This window comes from Metarhizium acridum (assembly GCF_019434415.1).
Source record: "Metarhizium acridum strain ARSEF 324 chromosome Unknown scaffold_1, whole genome shotgun sequence".
Lineage (NCBI taxonomy): Eukaryota > Fungi > Ascomycota > Sordariomycetes > Hypocreales > Clavicipitaceae > Metarhizium > Metarhizium acridum.
In genome coordinates, this window is record NW_027094015.1 from 4,629,954 (window position 1) to 4,655,868 (window position 25,915).

The 25,915-nt window shown below is 50.9% G+C and overlaps 11 protein-coding genes across 11 annotated transcripts; 3 read left to right on the top strand and 8 right to left on the bottom strand.

Moving 5' to 3' along the window:
• Window positions 1-2,564: 2,564 nt before the first annotated feature.
• On the bottom strand, window positions 2,565-3,305 carry J3458_001437 (uncharacterized protein; the record flags this gene model as incomplete). Its single annotated transcript, XM_007810215.2, has 1 exon — window positions 2,565-3,305. One exon carries the CDS (start codon window positions 3,303-3,305, stop codon window positions 2,565-2,567), a length of 741 nt encoding a protein of 246 aa, XP_007808406.2.
• A 274-nt stretch (window positions 3,306-3,579) lies between these two features.
• On the top strand, window positions 3,580-4,593 carry MED6_1 (Mediator of RNA polymerase II transcription subunit 6; the record flags this gene model as incomplete). The annotated part of the gene is made up of 2 exons (XM_007810214.1): window positions 3,580-4,011; window positions 4,075-4,593. 2 exons carry the CDS (start codon window positions 3,580-3,582, stop codon window positions 4,591-4,593), a joined length of 951 nt encoding a protein of 316 aa, XP_007808405.1.
• Window positions 4,594-4,844: 251 nt separating this feature from the next.
• On the bottom strand, window positions 4,845-5,993 carry ECM16_1 (putative ATP-dependent RNA helicase DHR1; the record flags this gene model as incomplete). The annotated part of the gene is made up of 1 exon (XM_007810213.2): window positions 4,845-5,993. One exon carries the CDS (start codon window positions 5,991-5,993, stop codon window positions 4,845-4,847), a length of 1,149 nt encoding a protein of 382 aa, XP_007808404.2.
• Window positions 5,994-6,211: 218 nt separating this feature from the next.
• ECM16_2 (putative ATP-dependent RNA helicase DHR1) lies at window positions 6,212-6,574 on the bottom strand (the record flags this gene model as incomplete). The annotated part of the gene is made up of 1 exon (XM_066116723.1): window positions 6,212-6,574. One exon carries the CDS (start codon window positions 6,572-6,574, stop codon window positions 6,212-6,214), a length of 363 nt encoding a protein of 120 aa, XP_065978609.1.
• A 60-nt stretch (window positions 6,575-6,634) lies between these two features.
• Window positions 6,635-8,521, bottom strand: ECM16_3 (putative ATP-dependent RNA helicase DHR1). Its single transcript, XM_066116724.1, has one exon. The coding sequence runs from the start codon at window positions 8,458-8,460 to the stop codon at window positions 7,069-7,071; it is 1,392 nt and encodes a 463-aa protein (XP_065978610.1). The 5' UTR covers window positions 8,461-8,521; the 3' UTR covers window positions 6,635-7,068.
• A 211-nt stretch (window positions 8,522-8,732) lies between these two features.
• Window positions 8,733-9,230, top strand: J3458_001442 (uncharacterized protein; the record flags this gene model as incomplete). The annotated part of the gene is made up of 2 exons (XM_066116725.1): window positions 8,733-8,888; window positions 8,940-9,230. 2 exons carry the CDS (start codon window positions 8,733-8,735, stop codon window positions 9,228-9,230), a joined length of 447 nt encoding a protein of 148 aa, XP_065978611.1.
• Window positions 9,231-10,525: 1,295 nt separating this feature from the next.
• On the top strand, window positions 10,526-13,083 carry J3458_001443 (uncharacterized protein; the record flags this gene model as incomplete). The annotated part of the gene is made up of 3 exons (XM_066116726.1): window positions 10,526-10,575; window positions 10,637-11,528; window positions 11,587-13,083. The coding sequence occupies 3 exons, from the start codon at window positions 10,526-10,528 to the stop codon at window positions 13,081-13,083; spliced, it is 2,439 nt and encodes an 812-aa protein (XP_065978612.1).
• A 2,330-nt stretch (window positions 13,084-15,413) lies between these two features.
• J3458_001444 (uncharacterized protein) lies at window positions 15,414-16,097 on the bottom strand (the record flags this gene model as incomplete). Its single annotated transcript, XM_066116727.1, has 2 exons — window positions 15,414-15,899; window positions 15,975-16,097. The coding sequence occupies 2 exons, from the start codon at window positions 16,095-16,097 to the stop codon at window positions 15,414-15,416; spliced, it is 609 nt and encodes a 202-aa protein (XP_065978613.1).
• Window positions 16,098-16,139: 42 nt separating this feature from the next.
• Window positions 16,140-17,197, bottom strand: J3458_001445 (uncharacterized protein; the record flags this gene model as incomplete). Its single annotated transcript, XM_007810210.2, has 2 exons — window positions 16,140-16,979; window positions 17,054-17,197. 2 exons carry the CDS (start codon window positions 17,195-17,197, stop codon window positions 16,140-16,142), a joined length of 984 nt encoding a protein of 327 aa, XP_007808401.2.
• Window positions 17,198-18,736: 1,539 nt separating this feature from the next.
• On the bottom strand, window positions 18,737-21,091 carry J3458_001446 (uncharacterized protein). Its single transcript, XM_007810209.2, has 5 exons — window positions 20,219-21,091; window positions 20,037-20,141; window positions 19,751-19,972; window positions 19,550-19,692; window positions 18,737-19,466 (listed from the first exon to the last, which is right to left on the bottom strand). The coding sequence occupies exons 1-5, from the start codon at window positions 20,387-20,389 to the stop codon at window positions 18,971-18,973; spliced, it is 1,137 nt and encodes a 378-aa protein (XP_007808400.2). The 5' UTR covers window positions 20,390-21,091; the 3' UTR covers window positions 18,737-18,970.
• Window positions 21,092-25,185: 4,094 nt separating this feature from the next.
• Window positions 25,186-25,485, bottom strand: J3458_001447 (uncharacterized protein; the record flags this gene model as incomplete). The annotated part of the gene is made up of 1 exon (XM_066116728.1): window positions 25,186-25,485. One exon carries the CDS (start codon window positions 25,483-25,485, stop codon window positions 25,186-25,188), a length of 300 nt encoding a protein of 99 aa, XP_065978614.1.
• Between the last annotated feature and the right edge of the window lie 430 nt (window positions 25,486-25,915).

A 25,915-nucleotide genomic window follows, 5' to 3' on the forward strand; every position in this document is an offset into this window, starting at 1 on the left:
GTTGGTCGACACAATGTAGCAGCCATGATTGAGAGTCGATGTTAGTCCGTTGTCCGCCCAGAAATGCAACATTGAGCAGGGTTTCTATCCAACACCTGGTTCTAAAACCTCGTCTAATAATTGCGTCGGAAGATTGTGCGGGTGAGCGACTGGGGAACCCTTGTTCCTTCCTGGTCACCTGCCCGGGTCAAGCCAATCTTTTCTACGGACATCTGCGCCCCTCTCTGCCCCCTGATCTCCATGATGCTCTCCATTACCGCATACTTCGCCTCGACGCATGGTGAAGCGGGCTCGGTAGCATCATCTCATCAGATCATGGATGCCGCGTGGCGCCACGACGAAACAGCTCTAAACCTTTTCGACGAGCCGCCGCATCAAGCCCTGATACACATGTACGCAAAATAGGTGCATTCTACCGAGCATGTACTTCAAGCATGGAACAGTGTTGAAGACTATTATTTCATGACGCTTCTTTTGACTGACTGAGAATAGAATTCAAGCTTCAGAAGCTGCATAGAATTGTCTATTCCTGGCGTGCCAACGACGCCATGGGAGCCTTCAGAGTACATTACGTGATGGGCCTGTAGACGAGCAGCCGACGGCCCAGTACTTGTCGCCTCGAGATTCTACAAGTCACGTACGACACTCCCAATAGATGCCAAGGAGGCATATGAATAGTTTCAGGTCCAACAGACCCCCAGTCCTTTGTCTATCAGGAATCTGCCCATCAAGCTGTCCCTCGCCATGACTGGAGACTCGACAGCTGCAGAGTCAAAATGTCGGCATAGAGCCGAGCAAGTGTTCCATCCCGGAAGAGAAGGAGGTTGCAGCGAGCCGCGCCGCGCTGGAATTCCATCCAATCGGTTCGTTGGGCGATCCTCAAACAATGGTACGGTGTATCTCTGCCGCCCCAATGTGACGGCACGTTAATGCCGCTGCTTTGCCCTGCAGATGATTGTACGATAATGGTGCCAAGTTCTCTTACATAGATAGTGACCTTCTCCCCGGGGTCGAACTCGAGCCAAATGCCCCTCGGGAGTCTACAACCATGGCTGAGAATCATGGGGCCTGGCTTATTACTGCCATAGCCATATTTTTGCCGTGGTCAACACTGACATTTTGTGTTCGGGTATGGGCAAAGCTCACGTCAAAGGACTGGGGCCGGGATGACTACTGCATTTCCTATGCCTTGGTGGGTTCTCAATTTGACAAACACATCCAACCATGATCGTGCTAAAACGCCGCCCTGCTAGGCTTCTGCTCTCGCACATGTTGCAGTTACCTGCGACGCGGTTCAACATGGATACGGCCTCCCGAAGGCTAAGATTGGGGACCCTAATTTAGGACAACTCAAGGCTGTATGGTGCCAACCAAGGGCCAAGAGCTCAACTAGATGCTGAAACGATTAGTAGGCACTCTATGCTAGCCAAATCCTCTACATCCTCTCCGTCGGACTATGCAGAGTATCAGCCGCGTTTTTCATAGCCCGCATGACCTGTTTAGGTCCTCAAGCCAAACCAGCCTATGTGATTGCCACATCCTCGTCCTTGTGGATATTGATTTCCGTGCTCGTTATTGCGCTCAGAGGACCTTTGGGCAGTCCATGGGAAGTGTTGGAAGGTACTACTAGCACACTAGTAAGGCATACTTTCGGCCATGACGCTTCGCTTTTGCCTTGAAGACTGACCGACTGAAGCATTCTCGTTGGATAGGAGTTGAGGCCACAGGAATAGTCATCGAGCTGAGTCTCTGGGCCCTATCTATACATCTCGTATGCAGCGTTCAAATGAGGATCAAGAAGCGTGCCTTTATTATATGCGCGTTTGGCGCTCGGCTCGGGTATGAATAGATTTTTCATGGGCGTTGGCGAAGCGACTAATAGTTTGCAGAACTATCCCCATAATAGTCTGTCGTGTCCTATGCATGGCTCCGCGAGAAAATGCCGATCCTATGCTGGCGGGGATGGTTCCCAGCGTACTTACTCAAGGAGTCATTCATTTTTTATAATGGCGGGATGCATAACGTGCCTGAGACCCTTCCTCCGAACTTTCAACGCCACTTATACTGTCGAAAGCAGAGGAACGGCGGCATGTGGTGATGGCAGAGGACGAAGCTCCTACTATTACAGAATCAAGACGTTCAAAAAGGTGGAGCGGAACGCGATTGACTCTAACGATTCAGCGAACTGGCGGCTATATGAAGGACACGCGGTTGTGTACCCTGCTGAGCCCCATTTTGGGACGAAGGACAATAGTATCTCGCGACACGTGAACAGGAACCCGTGTGTTCGACTTCGCGATCAGGTGATGGCCGACAACGCTAATAGCTTGCATCATTCGGTTATCCAGAGACCGACGGAACTATCGTTACGCGACGAGATAGAAGTTTGATGGCGCAAGAACGTAGTATGAAGATCAGAAGGGAGTCTGATTACTCCCAAATCGGCGCTGCAGGCGTTTGGTTGTTGGTTCAAATTTATCATAAATGGGTCCGACTCAGTATCAGACCATCTACCATGCGTCTGTCCGAAAAGCGTACCCGTCATCCATTCTTCCTCTGATGATCTAGTCATCCTGTCGTGCTGGCCGCGGGCTTTGGCTGCGCTCTCTGTGATGATCTCTGCGCCTACCCTCTTGTCGTCTTCTGTCCCTGCTATGATAATCTCTATCCTCACGGCGATAGCGCCTCTCCCCGCTTCGGCTTCGATTCCGCTCTGGCCGGGGCGGCCTCTCGTCTCGATCATGCCCACGTCTGTCGCGGCTTCGGTGTCGTCTCGACTCCCGATCTCGACTACGCCTTCTCCTGCGCCTCTCATCATCCCGACCGCCATCCCTGTCCCGGCTTCTACTCCGATGTCGCCGTCTCTCCCCCCTCTCCTCATCCTGTCTTCGTGATCGCTCTCGCTTGACCTTCCCATCACCATTCTCCCCAGGGGGTGGTCCACTCCTGGGCCCAATTTGTCTCTGTTGCCCAACATCCACCGCATTCGCACCGCTCGTGTTCCTCTGTGGTATCGGCAACCCCAACGTCCGCGCAATCGCATCCTCCTCCGCCTCCTTTATCCGTCGCAGCTCCTCTTTGCGTTCTCTTGCTAGTCGCTCCTCGTCTGTCTCTGCTGAATTAGCAGGCGTGTCGTCGGCCTTTGCGTACCAGTTTAGATCTCTGCCTTTTTGCCATCGACCCACGGGTGCCTTCAGGCTGTGACCTAGGTAGTTCTCGCGGTGGGACGAATTAGCGACTTCGTCCCAGGAGAAGTTGGCGCCGCCGCGGGAGCCTGTTTTGCGGATCGTGTTTAGGAGGTCCATTTCTCTCGCTGCAGCTTGGCGTATTGATACTTGAAAACCGGAAAGAAGTCTGGTTGAAAACGATTGACGACTTCAGGAACTTCTTGTCAAACTGCAAGCCCCACCAGCAAGCAGCCGGGTCCACTGCAAGCACACCCCCCCTTCCCCACCTTCCTTCGTGTTAGGGCGATCCGATCATTTGATTGACATCCAAAGCTTCCCCGGGCAACTTTAACGTCAACCTCCAAACCTCCATTTAAACTGCTGCTCACGACTTTGCACGTTTGTACCCACCATGGTCAATCCAAACGACCCCCCGCTAGATGAGATCCAATGGCGGTCTCCCCAAATCCTCGCCAGCATGGGCGGCCTGCACTCCAACACAATCCTCTTCTACTTCGCCGAGTCGCCATTCTTTGAGCGCACGTCCAACAACGCCGTTATTACCAGCCAGGCCATGAACAACATCGCCATGTACCACTATATCCAGACGCGCGAGGCATTCGAGGGCCGCTTAAAGACCATGTCGGGGCTGGAGTTTATCGTCGGCGAGGAACCTGCCGAGACAGGGCCAGGCATGGGCACCGGTGTCTGGGTGATTCGCAAGCAGACGCGGAGGAAGCGCTATCAGGAAGAGGACGAGATCACGGTCCATGCGTCATTCTTTGTGGTCGGCGAGAATATTTACATGGCACCTACGCTGGCGGATATCCTGGCGTCAAGAATCGTATGAGGGCGCAAGATCACTGGCATTTCTGGGGTTTGGATCGGCTCGCTGACTAGGACGCAGATGACGATATCGTCGGCCATTTCAAAGGCCCTCCCGGCAGCGGAGAGCCTGCGTAAATGGCGCCCGGCATTGGGTCACGTATACCAGCTTCCCGCGAATCAACCTGCCGCCGGCCGCGCCAAAGGCCAAGACTCGAAGGAGGACACACCGCTACCAGACACCGCGGCCAAGCCTGCTGCCACGACGCAAAGGAACGACGAGGTGCCGATGGAGAGGGCAGCAGAGGAGGCGTTCATGGCACACATGCGACATGGGGGCGAGTACATTGACGAAAATGCCATTACGGGACGACCAGGTGAATTCCACCTTTCATCAACGGGCAGAAAGGTGGTTGTGCCTCTGCCGAAGAAGGGGCCGGAAGGCGTCGGCGCTATGAACGGCCCGGCGGCCATCAGCACAAAAGTCGATGCGAAGAAGGATGGGAAGTCGGGGCGGACGCCGAAATCAGCTTCCACGCCTGGCAAGTTGAAGAGGAAAAGGAGCAAGATGAGTGCTGCAAATACTCCAGTGGCCACGTGAGCCGTTTTTACTCGGAGTGTTGGTTGGCTCTGGGGGACGGAGAAGGTGTTTTTATTTTATGCCTAGAATTGATACCCTACATTGCTGATGGATAGACTTGAAAACATTTGATGATTTCAACACTTTCTCCGCCGTCGTGCTCTTGAACCACTGTCTAAAATTGCCACAAGACTACCAAACACCATGTTCAAAGTGGTCCGAGATGGTTTATATATTCAAAGAATGTTGTCATCATATATGACATCCAGCTGCTACTCTACAATCCATCCCTTCCCAGGGACCTTCTTCTGCTTCACCTTCTTCGCAGGCAACGGCCAACCCTGTCCTCCTGTATTCTCCGCTCTCAGATAGGGGATGACCCAGCACTCTCTAGTCATAGATCCCTCTCCCGACGCAGCCGGCGGCTTCACCTCCTTGATGGGCTTGCCATAGCTAAGCAACGGTGTTCCCTTGGCTAGTCCTGATAATTGCCCACCCGTAACGTCTGTGAGGGCGTGCATACGCGTCTTGGGCTTCTTCGACGCATCCAGGCCGGATTGTGTAGTTCGTTGCAGGTAGGAGTAGACAATGTATTCGGGACACTCTTGGGTGCTACAATGTGCAAGGGGTGACGTAGGATGGATATATACCAAGCTATCGTGTTCGGGCCCCTGAACGGCGTGAAGGGGCACAAGAGGGATATAAGGCACATCGATTGCTCGTTTGGGTTTTCGATATTGTTCAGGGGGTGCAGGGGCCAGGTCGGCTCGGATTGCAACTTGGTCAACGAAGCCCGCGGCCGCCATCTGCTTCAGGGCACTGACTTGTTTCGAAGTCGGCGGGTCCAGTTTATCTTGGAACTTGAGATTTGCGAATGAGGGTATGTTGTTCCGCAGAAGCTCCGTGATTTGTCTTCTCAGCTGCTGGATCTCCTTGAGAACCTTGAACCGAACAAAATGCTTCTCGCACCATTCTTCAGTAGGCTCATGCGCAAACTCGCCAACTACCTGCAACAGCTTGATTGCGTCTGATTTATCATCCAGGTAGCAAAAGTTTTTGTGCACCTCGTTGAACACCCGACGCACATTTGCCTGCCGGTCTTCAGCAATGATGTCGGCAGTTGTGCGGATCTCGACGTCATTCTTGGCCGTCAGTGCAGGGATTGCCTGAGCCTCCGGGAGGAAAACTTCAGCAGCAGAGAGACCAGCAACCAACGCAATCGTGTAAGGAAGGCAGTCGTGTAAATGGCCGACTAGGAAGGATCTTTGCAAATCGCGGTGCAAGTGGGAAGACAGACATTGTCTTGCCGATTTGTGTGATGTCGCCTGACGGTGAAAGGGCGGACAAGTATGTAAGGAGCTTCTCGGCCTTGGCGAGACTCTGTCTTTCTGGAGGAGTTGGGAAAGGAAAGTTGACGACATTTTGAAGATTCATGGACTTGAGCTGTAGCACAATGCCCTCGATTGGCATACGAAGAAGCTCGGGATCTGCAAACTGCTGAAAGTCTCGCTCATATACAGCCGAGGAGTATAGCCGGTAGCAATGGCCAGGCCCTGTTCGACCAGCACGGCCAGACCGTTGATTTGCACTAGCTTTACTGATCCAGCCGATTTCGTAGCTCTGCACTCCACTTTGGCGATCATATTGTCGCTCCTTGGACCGGCCACAGTCGAAGACGAATCTCGTTCCCGGGATGGTCAAACTGGTTTCTGCAACGTTGGTGGCTAGGATAACCTGACGCGTGCCGTCCGGCGCAGGACTCGAACACCCGGAGCTGTTCTCGCGTTGGTAATAACGAGTACAGCGGCAAAATCTGCATTTTGAGTGGTGCTGCTTCTTGGTCCTCTTCGATCTGGAACTCCTCCTCGTCCTCCTCATCGTCCGATGGCAAGCCTCCCATTTCATCCCCATAATCATCAGTATCACCGAACTCGATATCTTCAACCTCCATAGGGGCCTCGCTTGCTGAGATCTTCACTTTAGGTCCCTCTGCTGAAGTCATGCCTCCAAAGGCCGCTTTCAACCTCTTACTCAATTGCAAGATTTCATTACGCCCCTGTAAGAAATACTAGGAACCCGCCGGGAGGGAGCTTTCGATGACCCCGCGTAATTTTTCTGAATGCCTCCTCGACATAGTCATGGTGCGTCTTCCGTGCAAAGTGAATGGTAACTGGGTGTTGTCGCCCTTCAACCTCAAGGACAGGCGGTGGCGTAGGAAACAGCATTGAGTTCATTGTCAGGTCCTCTATTCTGAGAGTGGCAGACATGATAATGAGCTTCAGAGGCTTGACTGTGGGGTCCTCCTCTGACAGCTCAGTGCGTAGCTTGATTACACGACTCAGCATACCAATCAAGATGTCAGTATTGACGCTTCTTTCATGAGCTTCGTCAATAATAATGGCAGAGTATTTCCGCAAGGTGATGTCTTGAGCAATTTCTCTGAGCAGGACGCCATCAGTTAAGAACTTAATGGCGGTTTTATCAGACACTGTGCCCTCAAATCGAATCTGATATGCCACAGATCCAGAAGTGGTCACCCAGCTCCTCTGCCACTCTTCGAGACATAGATACCGCAGCAACTCGTCTTGGTTGTGTGACAGCCACCATTCCTGGGGTTGGTGAATCAGGAGAACCATAGCCTGCTTCGTAAAGAAACTGAGGGACTTGTGTAGTTTTTCCTGAACCAGTCGCTCCGCAAATAACGACAATGTCATTATTGTGAATAGCCTCCATTAATCGCTGTTCTTCCGATACCACTGGCAGCTTCATGCGAGCTTCTTGTATTTCTGGTGATCTTGTCACAGTTACGCTAAAAGCTTTTCTTGAATCATTCGCAGTAGGCTGGAGCTCCATGGGAAGAGGGTCCTGTTCTGGTGCTCTGGGAACAAAATTTTCGGGTTTTGGTACCTCTGACGGGCCGATAGTGACATCAGTTGGTTGATAACCCAAGGCCTCATTTCGCTGTTGAAGAGCCCAAGCTTTGAAGGCAGAAGATCGTTGCGCAGGCTGTTCAGCGTCATCGTCTTTTTCGCTTCCCTCAGACTCTTCGTGCCCCTCACTATCGTCACTGGTCTCTTCCTCAGAGCCTGTATCGTCATCGACTTCGGATTTACTGTCCTCACCCGGTTGGGTTACATTCTTTTCCGAGGTCTCATCATCGCTGTCAAAGCCACCCCATTCCTCATATTCCAGCTCATTCGGTTGTATGACCTCGATAGTTCCCGTAGATGCTTTTGTTCTAACTCCTCCCCGTTTCTGTTTCTTCTTGATGACTGGCTTCCCTTCATCGTCTTGTTCCAACGGTCGCTTCAAGCCGGATCCAATGACTTCTGTGTCAGGGATCCGTACGAGTTGTCTGGGAACTTCTGAAGGTGTAATCGACTTTTTTATTGTGGGCTCAATTGCTAACTTGGCAGACCTTGCCACATTGCTCTCGTCAACGTCGCTTTCGTCATCCTCGAGTTCAATTGGCTCTTGTCTCTTCTCCAACAGAATCTCGTCGTCACCATCTAGGCCAGCTCTTGACTCCCTCAAGGCTCGCGACAAAGCTTGCTTCTTTGTTTCTTTCCCTTGTCCCAGAGAGCGACTGCTAGAAAACAACGATGTGTCGATGCGGCGTGCGGCCAGTTTGGCGAGAAGTTCTCGGTTTTCGTCTTTTCGCAATTTATTTTCGATGTATTTCTCGAGTCGCTTCGCCTTTTTGCCACTAACTTTAACTCCATCTTGTCGCAATTCCTCTTTCATCCGAGCCTTCTTTTCTTGCCGCTCAGCCTGTGTTGCTGGAAGAACCTCCTGGTTTGTGTCGCGCACTTCATGCTGGGCAGTTTCTTTGGCCTTTTGTCGGGCAAGCACCTTGTGCTTCCTCTGACGGGGTACAAACTTGGGCATTGTGCTCTAATTGTATCATGGGCGGGCCATGATGTAGAATTTTGCTCGATCGCACTGCTGCTTCACAACTGCCAAAAAGTGGCACTTGACCAAGCAAGTATGCTTTTGGAAATTTTGGCCCCGAGACAATTGTGTCACGACTCACCGCCAAAATCTCGATCCGTTTCGAGACTAGCGCGGGGCTGCCACATCCATGTCATTTCGGCACTACCTGGAAACCCTCCAACACTCTTGTCTTCAGTCAACGCCTCCATCAGCAAACATATCAAGACATGGCAGGGCTCGTGGAAGCAAGGGGAGATGCATTTCCTGTGCCTAGTCGACAAGCATCAGGCACTGTCAACGGTGTCAAAACCGAAGTCACCTCTTTAAGCTTCAGCGATAAACTCATGGTGACGATAAGCCAGGAGGGTCGGTTAGCACAATGGGTGCGTTTATTGCTCAATGCTGACCAATAATTAAAGTCTAATGCCTCACAGGTTCGAGTCCCACTAGTAGGCTCATCGGCTGGTGCGGTAGAAATGACATTACCCAGCGCAGGTCATGGGCTCCTACCGTCAACTCATCTTACGCCAACGACGCTGTTGGGCGGGGGCGGCGAGGATCGAGAGACCCTTGGCCAGCTTTATGCCGCTCAGATTGCCAGTCACTTATCGCTCAAATATCCCGATGATAGGAGAACGCTTGTGCTTGGATTAGGGCTGGTGAAATATGATATCGAGCGTGAAGCATTCTTCGACCTGTTTGAGCTGGCTCAAAAGATTCTGTAGCGCCACTGATCAGCAAATTGTACACCGAGTGCGCCGTGGCGCGATTATGGATTCTGACACGCATCCTCGCATCACCACATCGGGCCGCCAAAGCTATTAAATAACGAGTTACACTACAGGAATATTCCAAGACTTCCTTTGCATACACGCCTTTGTCTGATCGCGATGCTTTACTTATCGATTCTAGCCCCTTGTGACACATGGAAAGTGGTTCCGGTGGCGAAAAGAACATGACCTAGAACGGCCCATATCGTTCGATTGCTGCGCTTGTCTTTGATGGAACTTTTGTGATTGGCACTCTATAACTTGATCACATTTCTCATTGTTGGTTCGGCGCGAACAGTTGTGGCTTATGACAGACACAGGCCCATTGTCCACCGAGGATGGAGCACCACCCCTGGTATTGGCGCGAGCCCTGACGCTGCGACTCTCTTTGACACCAGCTGTTGTAGTACTAACTCGAGTACTCAAAATTTCAATCACCTCGACCAATACTAATGCACTGGCATGCTCAATACTCCGGACTGTAGGGCTGAGCTGTCACTGCTACAACCGGAGCTACCCTTTTCGTGCCTTTATGACGTTCAGAAATGAGACATCCGGATCCTTGCCCCCGAATCCCTGCTCAGCTTAAAAACAAAGGGACTCGGTAAATTAAACACCAAATTAACGGCCTAGGCAGACATAACGACAAAGCGGAGCAAATACCGGGTGACCAGGCCGCGGCCGCGGCTAATGGATGGGCCGATGAGAAAAGAGCAAATAGCGATAGGGCAACGCTTACGACTGGTTAGTACAGGCGATGACAGGTCACTGTTTTTCTTTTTGGTACCTGAAAGACCAGTCAGACACAACGTGTAACTTGAAGGGGGAAAAAGCAAATCTTGCATTACCGCTCACCAACAGCTTGGGCCAAAAGAAAGCCATGTGGCAGCACAGGGGTCACAACGACATCGGGGGAGTTCCGATCGCCCAAGCTCCTCAAGACACACTACATAATATTCCGATTGCAAGTTCCGTCGCTGTGCCTCAAGATCGTTCGGATCGCACGTCTGAGCGAATACATGAGAGCGTAGAGTTTGATAAATAGCCGGCGTCGATGAGAAATCCATTTCAAAGGCTTTGAAAGCCAATGGGTGTATCATTTACTTTCCTTGACGATATCGAGCACGTTCTGCTGTTTCAGGCGAAGTTTACGAAGGCTGCCCTAAGCGTGTAGTTACAAGTCAGAGACTTATGTGATCCAACGTGAACAAACCAGCTTGTGTGTTTCAGTTAATCACCAACCTTCCAGTATGACAACCACATCGGACGCAGTGCCGCCCTTATCTCCAGCCTCTTCAAGGTATGTACATATTCTCGAGTGCTCTCTGGCGCAACCCCCTGCATATGGCTGATAGCCACAGTGACCTGAGCTTGGAAGAACCGGAACCCCATCTGTCCGCAAAACCCCTGCCTGTGCCCCCAACAACCGGGTCACCTATCAAGTTTCGCAATGGAGAGACGGAGCTTCCACCGTTGCAAGTAGCTGGTGGCGATCCCGACGGACTGGAACCGATTGCCGAAGAAGAACTGGACCCAGGCAGTTTTGACCTGGTGATGCCAGTCGAACAGAATGGCAGCACCACTGGCAAATACAAGTTGGAGAAACGGTCAGAATTACTCTTCTCGAGCCGTCATCTAGAGGCTATCTTTGACGACTCGGCTGAACTGCATCGCTTTTCCCAGTTTCTGTACAAATATCGACCGGCATCAGTTCCACTACTGACATATTTCTTGGATGCTCTCAAGGCACTAAGGGCAATCGAATATAGCAATGCTGTATTGAGAAAGCTTGGGCCATTGACCGATTTCGAATTCACTCATGAGTACTTCCAAGCGCACCCTACGTCGAATCAAGAATTAAAGACCAAAGCAAATGCGGCCTTTGACATCCTAGCTCGAGAGGATCTGCCCATGTATATCACACATGTATGGATTGAAACCGTTTCCGTATCTATTAGGCACAGGATCATGGGCATTCCCAGTCACACCTCGGAAGGTCTAGCAGAAGTATTTTGTCTTACTGATCCGTCAAGACACGACAACCCCATTGTTTTCATGTCGGAAGACTTTAATCGGACCACACAATACGGCGTAGACTACGTCGTTGGAAGAAACTGTCGTTTTCTTCAAGGACCGTACACAAATCCGTTCAGCGTAACGCGTATCAGGGAGAAGATGGAGAATGGCATTGAACACTATGAGACCTTCTTAAACTATAGGCGCGACGGCTCTCCGTTTATGAACCTTATTATGGTAAGGGAAATGGATGTCATTGAATCCAAGTGAGTAGACTAACTGGGTTGATGTACAGGTTGCTCCTTTGTACGACAGCCGCGGAGTGATTCGGTATTTCATTGGCGCTCAAGTTGATGTATCAGGCCTCGCTATGGGTTGCTACGATCTTTCATCTCTTAAGCGAGTTGCCGACGAAGATGCGAAGCGAGAAGAAGGAGCAAAAGTTCCAAGCAACAACAGGGACGAATTTACGCAACTAGCCGAAATATTGGGGACAAGGGAGCTCGAAATAGTCAGAGAACGCGGCGGTGAAATGCATCGCCTGCCTCTCCAATTTGCGACAGGGCTACACTACGATGAGAAGATTTCTCTGACAAAGCCCAACGTCGACGGCGCCCGAGATAGTACACAACATGCCCGCAACAGCTCTAAAAATCGAGTTATTTTGGGAACAAGCTCAGAGGCCCAAAACACGACGCCTCCCTTGGGTGATTCAGTGCGACCCTTTAGTTCACTAACCACAGCGGCGACTCTTGCAGCGAGACATAATGGCCGTCTTACAGGTATCTATGAGCATTACCTGCTTGCCAGGCCTTACCCATCACTGCGCATTCTCTTCACAAGCCCATCTATGCGCGTGCCGGGCATTCTTCAGTCACCGCTACTTGACCGGATTGGGGGGTCGACTCGCATGCGAGATCAGCTTGTTCGAGCTTTGGCCAATGGCCAAGGAGTGACAGCCAAAGTTAGGTGGCTTACTGTTAACCACAGGAGGCATGCCAACCGTCCCTTGAGAAAGAGAAACCAAGGTGATCACCCATTGGAAGCACATTTGCGCATCGACGATCATGATGATAACGCAAACGAGGATATTGGGAGATCGCGATGGCTTCACTGTACACCACTCACAGGGTCGAACGGCCGCGTTGGGGTCTGGATGATTATTATCATAGATGAAGAGCCAGACCCCAATAGCCAACTTTCACACCACGTCGGTCATCTCGAGAAACCGCGGCCTGATAGTGCTGTGTCCGACAAGTCCGTGGGTGGCCAAAATCCGCACCGTACAAGTAACAATGGCGCGTCCCCAGCAATAACCAAGCTGCGCCCAAGAAGGTCATCGGATACTCTTGGGCTTAACCCTCCAACGACACCTTGCCGAAACGAAGACAAATCAGTGACCAAGACGATCCATCAGCAACACTCGCTCAACGCCCACCGAGCACCGAAACCTACTCTCCAGACCCTGGGTGTGGCTGCAAGGTTCTATAGCCCCGAGGCGCTGTCACATGCCACCCAAGCCGCCTCTTCGACTCAACAACGGAGAGAGGGCAGCAGTAGCGCCAAAGCCAGTCCCGAAGACGAGCGCTCAGAAATGGAGCAGATTTGGCCCTTACCACCCTCTAACACTGCCATATCGAGAAGAAATCGTGAGGCTTATATCAGAGTTCCGTCAATGATACGAGAGACGTCGTCGGAGCGGGCAGTAGTTTGGGGTACCAAGAGTGACGGGGACACTGCCTCAATTAGAAGTCAAAGCTCCGCATTTACTGTGAGAATAGAAGAAGACTAAGCTGTTGGATGTGGATGAAGCGAGAATGACGGGACCATCTGCTTGAATGCCGCACGTTCTCTTGGAGCTGTGGATGGAATTTTTCATGTTCTTAACTTGCTTTACTTTTCTTCCTTTCTTTTCTTTCTCTCCTTTTCCTTTTTTTTTTTTTTTTTTTTTTTCCCTTTTCAAAAAGGCATTATTCTTGACGGGGGAGGGTCTTAGCGGAAGGAGTGAAACGGGGAAGTGATAATTTGCAACTCAATCGGGCTGATTGCACAACGACGGCTGGCTTACAACCAACGAGAGTGAATCGTATTATATAGGTATGCGGCAGTACTTGGCAGTATCAGAATTCCATTTGTATACACTTATCAAATCATCAATGACACTACATCTGATTACATTGTCAATTTGCCTTGACGAGCTGGATGACACGCAGCTTTACGCCCGAGTCAGTATTAATCTCCGATTAAGTACAGTTACCGTGCCACAGCTGCAATTTCCATCATCGAGTTCTGAAGCTCTCTGCAAAGTGAACAGAAGAAAGGGTTGGTGACCTGGCAAAAGACTCTCCGCGAACCTGGTTTTGTTTCTCATCCGTACTTGCATCCACTTCGTACGCTTGTCTGGCGGACTGACCTTGTACAAGCCCCTCGCCTTCATTTTCTTCTTCTCTCTTGCTCCTAAACAATATAAAAGCGAAGACTGCTTGCTATAGCTCCAACGATGCCAGCAACAGTACTTGGTATGCCGCCGCTGCCGTCACCACTATTCCCGTGGCCCTCCTTCGAACCTACTCCCTCTCGAGAGGCTGCGCAAAAAGATCCCAGCTTGTGGTGTGCCCGTCGCCCACCCCTACAATTGCCAGCTGACCATGTCGAATTGCGTATTTCGTCTGAGGACCAAGGTGTCCAAAAGATGATTACTTGGAGACACTTTTCTGCGTCGAGAACATGATGCATTCGCAGCACGGGACATGGTTTCACGGGACGGCTTCGACGGAAACCTTGCCTTTTGCTGCCCCTGCTCCATCCACCCTCGTCAATTTCTCGCTCGGCAGGGTCCCGGAACCGACGACCGGCAGCCAACACTTTCCGAGTAGCCAATCGCCAGCCCTTATTCAACTGAAACCTACATCAAAAATTTGAGTCACGACCCTTTGCCATGGTCACCTTGAGGTCGATGCCTTTTGCATGCAAGCCACGCATCGGGCCAACGACTGGAGGATATGAGATACGTAGTCTCTAGAGCCAGGGTTAAATTCATCCTTGTTAGATGGTTGTGACGGGGTCTTGGCCCGCATTCCGGCGTTGTGCCTCCGTGTTTCGGCGGTGGCCCGTGCCCCGGTATCCGGATATCGGCCCGGATTCGACTGCCCATTTTCTTCCGACTGGGTCTGCTGGTGCCGCGAAATGCCGAGACGAGATGAATGCAGTTGCATCCTATCTAGGAAGAACTATTTAACCACGTTTTTCTAGCGAAATCACAGACCGTTTTAGTTTTCACTTGCCAAGATTCACCGAGTGCGTAGGCGCGGTAGTTCATCTGAATAGATAGCGTGTACACGTTTCAAGCCCCCAGCACGCTTCTCCGATTAACCTTTTTTTTTTTTTTTTGGGTAACTTTCTAATTCTATTAGCTCTGTGCATATTGCGATTGCTGCGTTTGTTTCTTCTTGACAAATCGGCGTCACAACGACGTTGACCAGGTAGTAAATATACCGGCGTCAGCTAGTCAGACCAAGCCCAGGAAGCATTGGTTCCTCTTCATCTTTGACGTCTTCATACACACAAGTCTTTACAACCCATGCAGACTTGCCAAGATTTCTCCGCAAGTAACTGCCAAATCCACAATCACGCTGCTCTTACAAGCGTGTCCATTTTCCTGGATTCTCAAGGAGGAGAAATGCACCATCCTGGAGACAGTGATGCGTCATGTCTTCAAAGTCTAAGCTACTGGCCCAGTCAGCAAATAAAGTTGAAGCATGCCGTGAAATGTGTATTGAGACTTGGTGTGTAGGACGCTGGGTATCAGGACATTTACTTCTTTATATAAGTTATCGGTCATCGTTTTGAATATTAATTATGCTAGGCACTAATACAACGTGCTATATATTATACCGGCATGTAAGTGCTCAAGGTGGGCTATGTCACTGGCTGTGGCGTTAACTCACGCGCACGCGCACAAAAGCGGGAGGACGTGACCGATAGATAGTCCATAACCAAACATTGACCATGTGGCATTGTATACGCTAAATATCATCTGTTTTATTGTACATACGGGCTCTCTCCAGATATCCAAGTATAATATAAAAAAGAATGATTCACACATTCTCTTATATAAGGGTCTCAAATGTCAATCTCAATAATAGGCCCTTCGTACTCTTTGTTCGCCCAGGCAAAGTAATACACGATGCTGAACAACACCATTGCGCCAGTCATGAGCGGCGCATAGTTCATGTTATCAGGGGTAACAGGCAGAACAGGCGGCCAGAAGCTGAAGAACCAAATAATAATGAGATACAGGCAGGCGAAAGCGTTATTAGCAATACCCAGAGCACCAGGAAGATGCCAAGGTCCCCAGACAAGCTCAGAACCAGAGGTGTTGGCGAGGGCAGGCAGTTCGGACGCGTCGGGCATCTTAAAGCCAGAAGTACAGCGGCGGTAGAGGAGGAGCACGGCGACGATAAGGTAGGATGAGTAGAGGCCGGAGACGGAGATGGAAACGATGCTGTTGAAGGTAGTGACAGAGCCAAGCTGGATGAGAGCGAGCAAGCAGGAGATGATGGTGGTGACGGCGATGGCATACAGAGGAACCGTGGTGCGGGAGTCAACCTGAGGGTGGTTAGAACTAAAGAGACACGACAGAGACAGGAGACAGGAAACATGGATGAGAGGGTTCTAATATACCTTGGATAATGTGTGCCAGAATGGAAGACCACGATCACGAGCAAATGACCAAAAGACGCGAGAGGTGGAAGCCAGCATGCCCACAGTTGCGCAGATACCAAGAGCAGTGATGATAGCTGCCATGGTGGTGGCTCCGGAGATGCTGCCGGTCGAGTTCAAGAAGATTTACATGTGTGGGAAGCCGGTGACGGAGTTGAGAAGAGAGTCAATGTCGTCACCCAGGCAAAACAGCACAGCAACAGTCATGGCAAAGCCGGTTGTGCCGTTGATTAGCATACTGATGAGGATGGACTTGGGCACTACAACAGATGGGTTGTGCGTTTCCTCAGCCATGTGGAAGGCGGCGTCGGTGCCAACAAAGGCAAAGACGTTGCCAATCATGCCGACCATGAAGGATAAGCCCTGCGTAGGCCAGTTGCCCGAGTTCAGGAAGCCGGTGAAGATGGCGTCGGTATCTCCATGGGGCGACAGGATGACGAGCGGGATGAGAATAGCGAAGAAGCCCAGGACGTGCAGGACCAGAATCAGGCCCTCGAACTTGGGCAGCGCCGAGGACACGACGGCGTTGATGAAGACGGCGAACAGGATGACGGCCCAGTAGAGCAGGGTGCCGTGCCACGGCTGCGGTGTGTAGTCGTAGTATGTGGCCGTCATGGTGATCATACCCCGGAGCATGTTGCCTGTCAGGAAGCCGCTCGAAGCCACAGAGCCCTGCCATCCGCCGACAGTGAGCCACCCTGTCAAGTAGCTAAGGAACTTGGCGCACGAGCGCGGCGCCAGCATGGCCGCCCAGTGGTACTGGCCGCCGGACGTGGGCGCCATGGAGACCAGCTCCGAGAGCGTCGTGAAGACGGAGATGTTGCCAAGCCAGACGATGATGTAGCCGTAGATGACGCCTGCCGGACCGCCGTTAGCCAAGCCCGGCGTGGAGAGGACGAGCGTCGCTTCCCAAGTGATGAGGATGGTGCAGCTGAAGCCCAGGATGGACATGAAGCCAAAGTTGCGCTGATAATGGTTGGATCACATCATGTTAGCCATTGCAAGAGAGTCGTCCTTGGAAAGATGTGCATAGTGCATACCCTGAGGACAGGCTTCTTACCCAGCCGCGCCAATTGCTGGTCATCGGTATAGTCATTGCTGGAAACTTCATCTACAACTGGCGACGAAGGAATGGCCTTGGCTGAGGCCATGTTGCCGAGTTCGTGAGCTGGTTCCGTCGACATCGTTACCAGCTATTGAAGTTGTCGTCCTGGAGAGGAAAGGAAGTATAACTCAACACATGTGGTGCTTGCAGTGGGGGGAAATTAGACAGAGATGAAATAAAACGACTAGAAGGAAGGGCAAAATATAGAGTGAAAAAAAAGAATATTGACTGGATGAATGAGGGTGTAGAAAGGTTTGACGGCAAGGTTCAGTGCAACATAAAAGGTGGTCACTGCCAGTACGAAGTACAAAAGTACAAAGTACAAAGTACGTGGACAATCAATGTACCAGGCTAGACATGTTCCAACTTGCATGTGCTCAAGTGCCTCCTTCCTCACGTTGCCGAGTGGAGCGCCGTGCCGTTCATCTAGAGCCAATACTCGATTCTGGATGCAAAAAAAGATGATGGATTCTACAGCTTGTCTGCAAGGGGACTTAAGCGGGCTGCTGCTTTGGCCATTTTCGAATTGCTTTTCTCCCCCACCCAGAACGAAAAAACGATAAACTAAAGCAATCGGGATATACGAATTCGGGTTAGTGGAAACAAGGCCTCCGAGAAGTCGGGAAGGGCACATGGACCCGGACGAGACGAGACGAAAAGTCATACACGCTCGGAAGAATATCCAGAGATGCAGCCAAGAATTTAGCCCCGCGACGAACCAACTTGGACATGGGCCGGCATGGGTGTCAAAAGTGGTGGCTTCGGCCAAAGGGGGGTCGCATCTTGAATCCCAGCAAATGGAATCCATCCGCCTTTTATGATCCTCCTCCCTTGTCACGGCTGTCGCAAATCGTCCAGGTCCAAAAACGCTGTGGCTGAACTAACTAACTACTAACTACTAGCTAGTACTTCCGCAAATGTGAGTGGTGCCCAAGAGAAGACGTGTGGCGTTCTTGGGACGGGGGATGGCCATGTCCTCATATGGGCTGTATTTCCTTTTGCCCAGATTGAACCTGGCCGAGAAGTATCATACCCACGGAACCTGTCCTCGTTTGGATGACGCGACCTTGGCAGGAGCCTACCAAGTTTGTGTCGTTGTTGGTTCGCTACAAGACAACCTTGGCGATGTGTTGCTGTTGAAGTTGTTCACACACAGCAAAATAACGCATGTCCCGTTGATCGTTTCCAAGAACTCTCCTTTGCAGCTCTCCGCGTCCAAAATCAATGAGACAGAAGTACCGGCAGTGGAGATCCCTTTGAATGTGTTAAGGTCCATTTTTCGTACCGGGTAGGGGTTCTAGCCAATGAGAAAACCGTGTTAAACGGTACAAAGTCTCACTAAGAAGTAATGTGATAGTATAAGTACCAGTAATATTTAAGTTTACAAAGAGCTACATCTTCCTATCGTGGCAGATATGATTACCGAAGAAGTACCTGTTAGGTATCGCAGAAAAGTGGACCCAATACCTCACTTGGACCTTAACACACTCAAAGGGATAGGCCAACCCAAATCGTGGCTTTATCTGGGTCAGAGTCAGACAACAGGTATTCCTCGTGGCATCGTTGACTTTCTGTATCAAGACGTCGACCCTTGTCACAATGCAAATGTCTTGATGGCCATAACAGGAACAAATTGTGGTTTGAGATTGGTAGCCACTACTCCGTACCACAAATCAAAATTATATCCTACGAACCAGCTATGCTCTGTTATGTCGAACTAATACATTGCCGACTTCTGTATTACCCGTCGCCGGATATACATAATAATTTACACTACAACAGGAGCGCTGTCTAACGAAACTAACACGACACATTTTCGATATGACTCCCACAGCTACCTTTGCAACTCCATCTATGAGCTACATCGCGGCGTCTCTACATCTACGTGCCATGTCTTTGTTTGTTGAATGAGAATAGTTTGGCTAGTGTGGCTCTGGCCATCCCATGCCGCGCTGCCGTCCTGAGATTTGAGCGCTCTCTTGGGCGCGTCCTTTGCCTTGCGTTGTTTCGGAATCTCCACCAGCTCAAAGAGTTTGCTCTTTTGCGATGTTACCGTGTCCTGGCCGCCGTTTGAACGGCGGCTCTGTCCCGACTTGTTGCCGCTCCCTTGGTGACTGCCGTAGCCATTGCTGCTGGACTTGCCTTGGCGGCGAAGGTCGTCGACGCGGATCTGGCCCGACTGCAAACTGTCGAGGAACGGCTTCAGGTTGGGAATGCATATTGTCAGAATGTTGAGGCACTGCACCACGGCCATGATGACGGACCACTCCCACATGTCAAAGCTTGGATCGGTCGTGGCGAGAGACTTGCCCGAGTATATGATTTGAAAGACAAGGGCCGGAGTGACGCTGCAGCTTGCATTAGTCTAGAAGATATGGATTCGACAAAAGTGCCGCAACATTGAGATAACGGGGGAGCTGGGGTGAGTTACAGTATGCGGCTGCCGAAGACACCATCAACGAGAACCTTTTTGCTCCACGACGTTTGAATGCCTCGGACATTATGGACAATGATGCCAATTAAAACGACATCAGTAATGACATTCACGACGCAAAAGTATTTCCAGAATGCGGGCTATATCAAAATGTTAGCAACCGAACCAGGGCCATCCGTTGGCCTAGGCACGACATACCCGAGCAATACACGATTGACTAAGAACATCCCATGGCGCCGGTAGCTGGCATTGAAAAAGAACGACAATCAATCCAGTTACTGCCCATGCGATGATAGCTGTGCCGATTCCGAAAATCATGTTTCGGTGTGTTCGCGGCGCGATATTAACGACCGTGGCGGCCGTCGACACCTTTGCGAGGCCGAGACTCGCAATGTACAGAAGATCGGTGGCATATTCGCCCTGTATTATCGATGAAGTGAGTTATGCTTTTCTTGAAAATAGTACACTTGTTGTTCCTGCTCACCTTGAGGATTGATTCTATTTGCTGCTCGCTGAGAGCGTCTCCATGCTGTCCTAGACCATTTCCCGCTTGTGCAACGGAAGATATGAACTGTGCAACGGCGGTAATCTAAATACAAGATACAAATCAGTTACTCGTCGTCCGAAAAGGATCCAAGCGGGCACAGTATATATATCAATACTGACCGTTGCCGCCACGGCTAGCCAATCGTCCAATTTCAGCGTCTTGACCATATGCAGCTTTGTGCCACACCGCGCAATTGCCGACAGAATCACCACCACCATAAAGAACCATGATAGGATTTGTATCAATGGCGACTTGTTGGAGTCTGTGATTCGCACCTGTGTCTGAGCCATGATTGCGACATGTAACGTTGTCGAGAGAAGCGAGGCTCACACGGCACAAGTGGTTTACATACATGCAGTGACTGGCATATATCAAGGGATCCTCATCAAAGCGGCATATGGACCAAGGAGGAAAAGAAAATACGGGCACGTCGACGATTGACTTGACGAAATCTTAGCGACGCGACAGTTATACAACTCTCGTTACCTGATTCTCTGTGGGGGGCCAAGTTCGTTGGCTGTCAACACCCAGGACATGGCATAGCTGGAGGCAGATGAGACCCCGGGGTCTGTCTTTTCTGAGAGAAAGAGAGAGACTTGATGCTGTCACTTTTTTTTTTCTTTTGTCTCTTCTTCGTCGGCGCATGGCTGAGACTCAGTTTATGTGTGCGCGCACCATTTCTGTATTGGGCCCTGCCATTGGATCCCGGCCTGGATGAAAAAGGGAAGCTTGTGAAGGGAATATTATCACCAGACTTTGGCTTTATCGGCCTGCAGGACGCCATTTCTGTCCAACAAGTTTGGTCCATTGCAAAGATCGTGGGAACGCAAGAGGCCAAAGATGGCAAGGCCAGAGCGCCACCAGCCACTCCACCATGACAAGGGCACGAGAATCCCTGTTTCCCCTTCTTGTCCATCTGCTACCTTATCGCCAGCTCTATGGAGCATCCCTGTGAGCCGACGCGGTCGTCTCTTGGTCCAGTAACAAGCCAGCTGGCCAGAGGTATGATGCAGCCTTGCTTTGGATCTCTGGACCTGTGAATGCGGGGGCTATTTCACGCACGAAAATCTACCGGATGGTAGCCCTCTCTTGTTTCCTTTTTTTTATACCATCTAGCAGGAACTACCAGACGACTCATCTTGGACGTGGCAATAGACTCTCAAGCAAGGGGAGATGGTGCGCCGGTAATTAGGCTTGCGCTTGAGACATGCATTGCCACGATTTGGCAGGCATAAATGATCACGGGCGGCCATGCTTGCCGAGCGCGAATTTAGCCCGTATATTCTCATGTGTAGTGCAAAAATGGGCACCGATGACATCGGGGCTGTGATGCATCATGCGACAACGACCACTTCGACACGGATGATAGGTGCCTTCCGCGAGCTGCGAAATAGCCACTATCACGCCGAGCTGTGATCTCGCCGTGCCCCCTCGGCTCCTGGGCAATGCTCAGGTGAGCGTGGCAGAAACGAGGCGATGGCTACGTTACTGACGAGCTCGGAGACTGGTGACGGCCGAAGGGAAGAGGAAGAAGAATGGGACATCTGTCCGCAAGCTGTGTAGTTGCGCTGTATGGAGTACAAGGTGTCCATGGAATTGCAGTACTACGCAAACGGAGGAACCGGCCCCCGGGCCTGGTGGGACCACGGAATATAGAGTAGAAAGAAAGATATTACAAAGACCCTTCCTTGCTCGAACACGTCTCCCTCCACGGCGTTGACTTGGGGGTTTCTGGGCAAAAATTGGACCTTGTATTCCCTCTTGTCAAAGAATGCCCACTCTGGACCAAGGGCCTTTGTTCATGCAAGCTGTCTGGGGTTACAGCCATGCCCGTGGAGGAAGCGCGATCGGGGAGCCAAAAGATGCAGGTCCTTTCACAAGTTCGAGCAGAAAACCACCCCTTGCCTGCAGTAACAAATGCTGCGCTGGGTCCAAAGCGACGACGTACATATTTTGTCAATTTTCTCTCCCTTGCAGGCGCACCTTGTCACCGAGCGCAACAGTTTGTCGGCCGACGATGCCTTGCTTTGCCGAGCCGGTGTTTGGTAGGGGCGGATTGCCGATGGATGCATGGAATGAAAGTGACTGAGCGGCGGGAGAGCAGTCATATTCTTCCACGCGGTCGGGAATCGGGATATAAGGATCGGCGTGCTACGCGGTGGACAATTTTCTGTCTGGGTATATTGGCCGGCTCGGGTTTTTGCGCCCAATGACTATATATTTTGGACAATTTTTTGTTGTAGTCAGCTCCATGATTGCCCTTGCACAGCAACGAATTTACCTTGACTCTCTGCGTATTCTCTGCCATCCGTTGCTTTGTACCCTCGCCCTTGCCGCCGCCGAGTAGTCTGCATATACCATGTCAAGGCCTCAAAGGACACGCTCATACCCTGGATATCGGAGCTGCTCGGCCAAAAGCCCGCTATCGTAGCATCTTGGGGCTCAGCAACCGTCAAATCCGATACCCGTCGTGACACATGATTACCGGGGATTATGCAGGCGGCGGTATCGCTGCCCTGAATGCGCCATCAAGTGGTGGTGTGGCAGAGAAATGGAATGATTCATTCTTGGAGGGAAACTTGGCGAGGTTATATCGCAGCTTTTATAACCAAGACACTTCTTGTCGTAATACCCACGTATAGTATTATTCTCATCCCCAAGATTCGAGAGGGTTCACTTGAAGAAAGTTCACCCGTCACTCCGTCTTTCAGGCTATGCCCGTACATGTGGCAGCGTTGTCCGCCGCCCGGCTGGCGCCGAGTCGTCTGCTTGACACGATCTCAAAGAAATGCTTGATAGCAAATTGCAAAGTCCGAGCAGGAGACACTTGACGCCTTGAAAGACTTTGAACCCGTAGATACCTCAACATGCAGTCTTGGCGTTGTGGCTATCCTCGAACCGCCACTCTGTTTCTGTCGTGTCGAATTTGTATCCGGCTAGCAGTAGGCGCATTGAAGGAAGCTAGACTTTGTCTTTCAGTATTTCTTTCAGTGTTTTTTACTTCTTTTGAGGCATCAACACAATGGAAATCACATATTCGGGCTGCAGAAAAGTACAACACTAGCAACGTGTTGGCACTTCCCGAAGCAGTGCATTGCCTGATACGGCCGTGGAAACATTGAGCTTCCGCATGCCTGGACCGAGAACAGGGCAAACAAGGTAATCCTTTTGCCTTTAAGACCAGTGACCTTTAATAAACCAGTCAAGACGACCGTGTTCGGATGCCCAGGAGCGGCAACTGTCAACCGTCCCGAGATACTGGAGCATGTTCATCTCACCACCCACCACATCCACAAGGTCGGCGCAAAGGGTCGCTTACGAGCGACCTAACGAGACTGTTTAGAAGCCTCCATGGTGCTCTTGTCTCTGGGCGATTGCGAATAGTTAGCCACCGCTAAGCCTTTGGATCTTCAACTAGTCCCTTCGCCTCCTCATCGTCACGCGAGCCCAAGACTTTATCACCCGCATATCCTCCCCATGTACATGCAAGATGCTCTACATTCCTACATGTAATGCCCATATACCCGCCACTAGCTTGCGCGCTGATACGTAAACAAGGCTTTGGGCAAGAAAAGGGGACCTACCTAGGTGGGATGGATTAGGGTAGCGGGCAAGTATATCACCCAGGGTCAACCACAGACGACTGTGGGCGTGGGAGTATGGCAGCAGGAGGATTTTAGCCGTGCGTCCTACATTGTAAACAGGACAGACTGTAGGGGCGATGACTCTTTCACCCCGGACCAGATGGGATACAGCCTGCGGCAGATGCTCCATGTGACACTACTGATTTTGAAGCACTATACTAGGACCGCAATAGTCGAGTTATTGTCCGGGTTACTAAGAATGAACGACAACGTCAGGCAATATAAGGAGTGATTTTGGAGCTCTTTGTTCCAGCTTTCGTTTCAAGCACTCGCACATGGCATATGTGGTGGAAACGGTATCCCTTGAAAGTAAAGACAACCTCTTCAGCCCCCAAGTCGTTTAGAGTATACGGTCCATTCTGGACTTTCTGCATGCGGCCTACGTGGTCTGCGCATGGTGTGCCTCGGTTCGAAGTGACCTGCTAAGCCGTTGGAAGCTAATGATTGTCATATGTTGGGGGGGTATGCCAAGGACAGCTCTTGTGTTGTTGAAGTGCTCCGTGGGAAACTAACGAATTGAACGCATGTCATTGGCAGTATACAGACCATCCACCTTGTCCCGTCTGTTGGCATCAACGCACCCCAGGCTACGAAAAGGACGAGAAATGTTCCACTTGGATACAAGTATCCTGTCGAGGCAGACGTCGCTCTATTATTCAAGGCTCTGGTATTCACTAAGCTAGGACCAATCATGAAAACAATGTCCGAATGCCAAGATAAACCTTGGGCTGGGCTGATATTTCTGTCGGAGCGGCCATTCGACTGGATTGTGTCACATTCTCGATAACCCACCGTACAGGCATCCAACTGAAGCTATCCGAGTCGACTTCAGCGCTTTTAGCTTGTAGTGGGCTTGAAGACTATCTCTTGACGACGCATGGTGTCATGGCGTAGACCATGGTCTCGTCAAGCTCCACTCAAAACGCTGATATTGACTCGCCGTGTATCTCTCTTGTAGGTCATCATCATGAGACCTGTAAACTCAGTAGTCACCAAATTAGCCGTCATCCAGTAGAATACCAATCCAAGTTGCAAAAAAGTTCTTCGAACCCGGATCACCGATTCTCAGAGCAGAAAGAGACCCCAGGAGCGTTGAGAATAATGCCAGTATTGCTCGCACTCCAAATCTGTGCACCATTTTCTGAGGACAAGAGAGTGCCAACGACGGAGTCGGAGCGGTCATGTCGGAGCATCAAGAGTCCAAATACAAATATGCAAAGCACTGCTTAAAGAGGCGTGTGCTTGCTACAGCCGTGGAACGATACCTTTGTTACCATGATGGGACAGTTATAGCAAGATACTCGCGAGCGTATTTAATGAAGGAGAAAAACTTGCGCTGATCAGACCGAGTCGGACAATCTACACCATTACCCGAGGCGTGACGACAAGTCCTCCTCGTTTCCAAAGTCGAAAAAGTCGTGGAATACATTATAATAACTCTGCTATACTCGCGGCAAATTTTCCAGTCCGAGAGTCTTGGTGGCAGACTTGCTGCTCCGCACCCTTTGCTGGCCTTTTCTAGTCTTGTTTCCCCAAGTTCTCAAATACAAGACACGGCCCAAATATAGAGCGAAAGGAAAACCGTAGGATATGCTAAATAAGGATGTGTTGCGGCGTATTTCCAGGCCGCTGCCGGACGGGCCATCTCGGGTTTTGGGTATCCTTGTCTCCATGTGAAGACTCGAGCACAACGCAATCGCACCACACTCCCATCTGGACGTCATATTGTCACGCCAATGCATGACTGCATGGCCGCCGCCGTTGAGCTCCAGTCGAGTGGCAGGCAAAGTTTGGGTTTGACGTTCTAGATGCGTCCGTAACGCGAAACCGGTGTGGTAGCCGCAGAGGTATTGCACGTTTTCGGTTGCGCTTAGGAAGTCTGGGGGAAAATTGCATCTAAAATTAGACAATGCCGTCAACTGCTTTGATCACACCAGCTGTTAATGATGGAAAGCCGGGGTCCTGTTACTTGCTGGCCTGAAGCCGACTTCTGCATCGTCATAAGTTCATGGATGCAGCAAATGCGCCCCCAATCATGTCTTGATACTCGATAGAACTCTTCAACCGGCTCACATGAGAACGGCCACGGTGATGCCTGCATCTCATCACCTCGTACGGTCAGACGCAAAAAGTATTTGCCCACCCGATGGCGTAGAGTGACTTAAATGTGGG

Excerpts from the sequence above, each read along its gene's own strand:
- ECM16_3 (XM_066116724.1), bottom strand. The coding sequence starts at position 8,460 with ATGCCCAAGTTTGTACCCCGTCAGAGGAAGCACAAGGTGCTTGCCCGA.
- J3458_001446 (XM_007810209.2), bottom strand. The coding sequence starts at position 20,389 with ATGGCTCAGACACAGGTGCGAATCACAGACTCCAACAAGTCGCCATTG. Across the intron at positions 19,973-20,036 it reads AAATAGAATCAATCCTCAAG|GGCGAATATGCCACCGATCT; the intron begins GTGAGCAGGAAC and ends TCGATAATACAG. Across the intron at positions 19,693-19,750 it reads GTCAATCGTGTATTGCTCGG|CCCGCATTCTGGAAATACTT; the intron begins GTATGTCGTGCC and ends ATTTTGATATAG.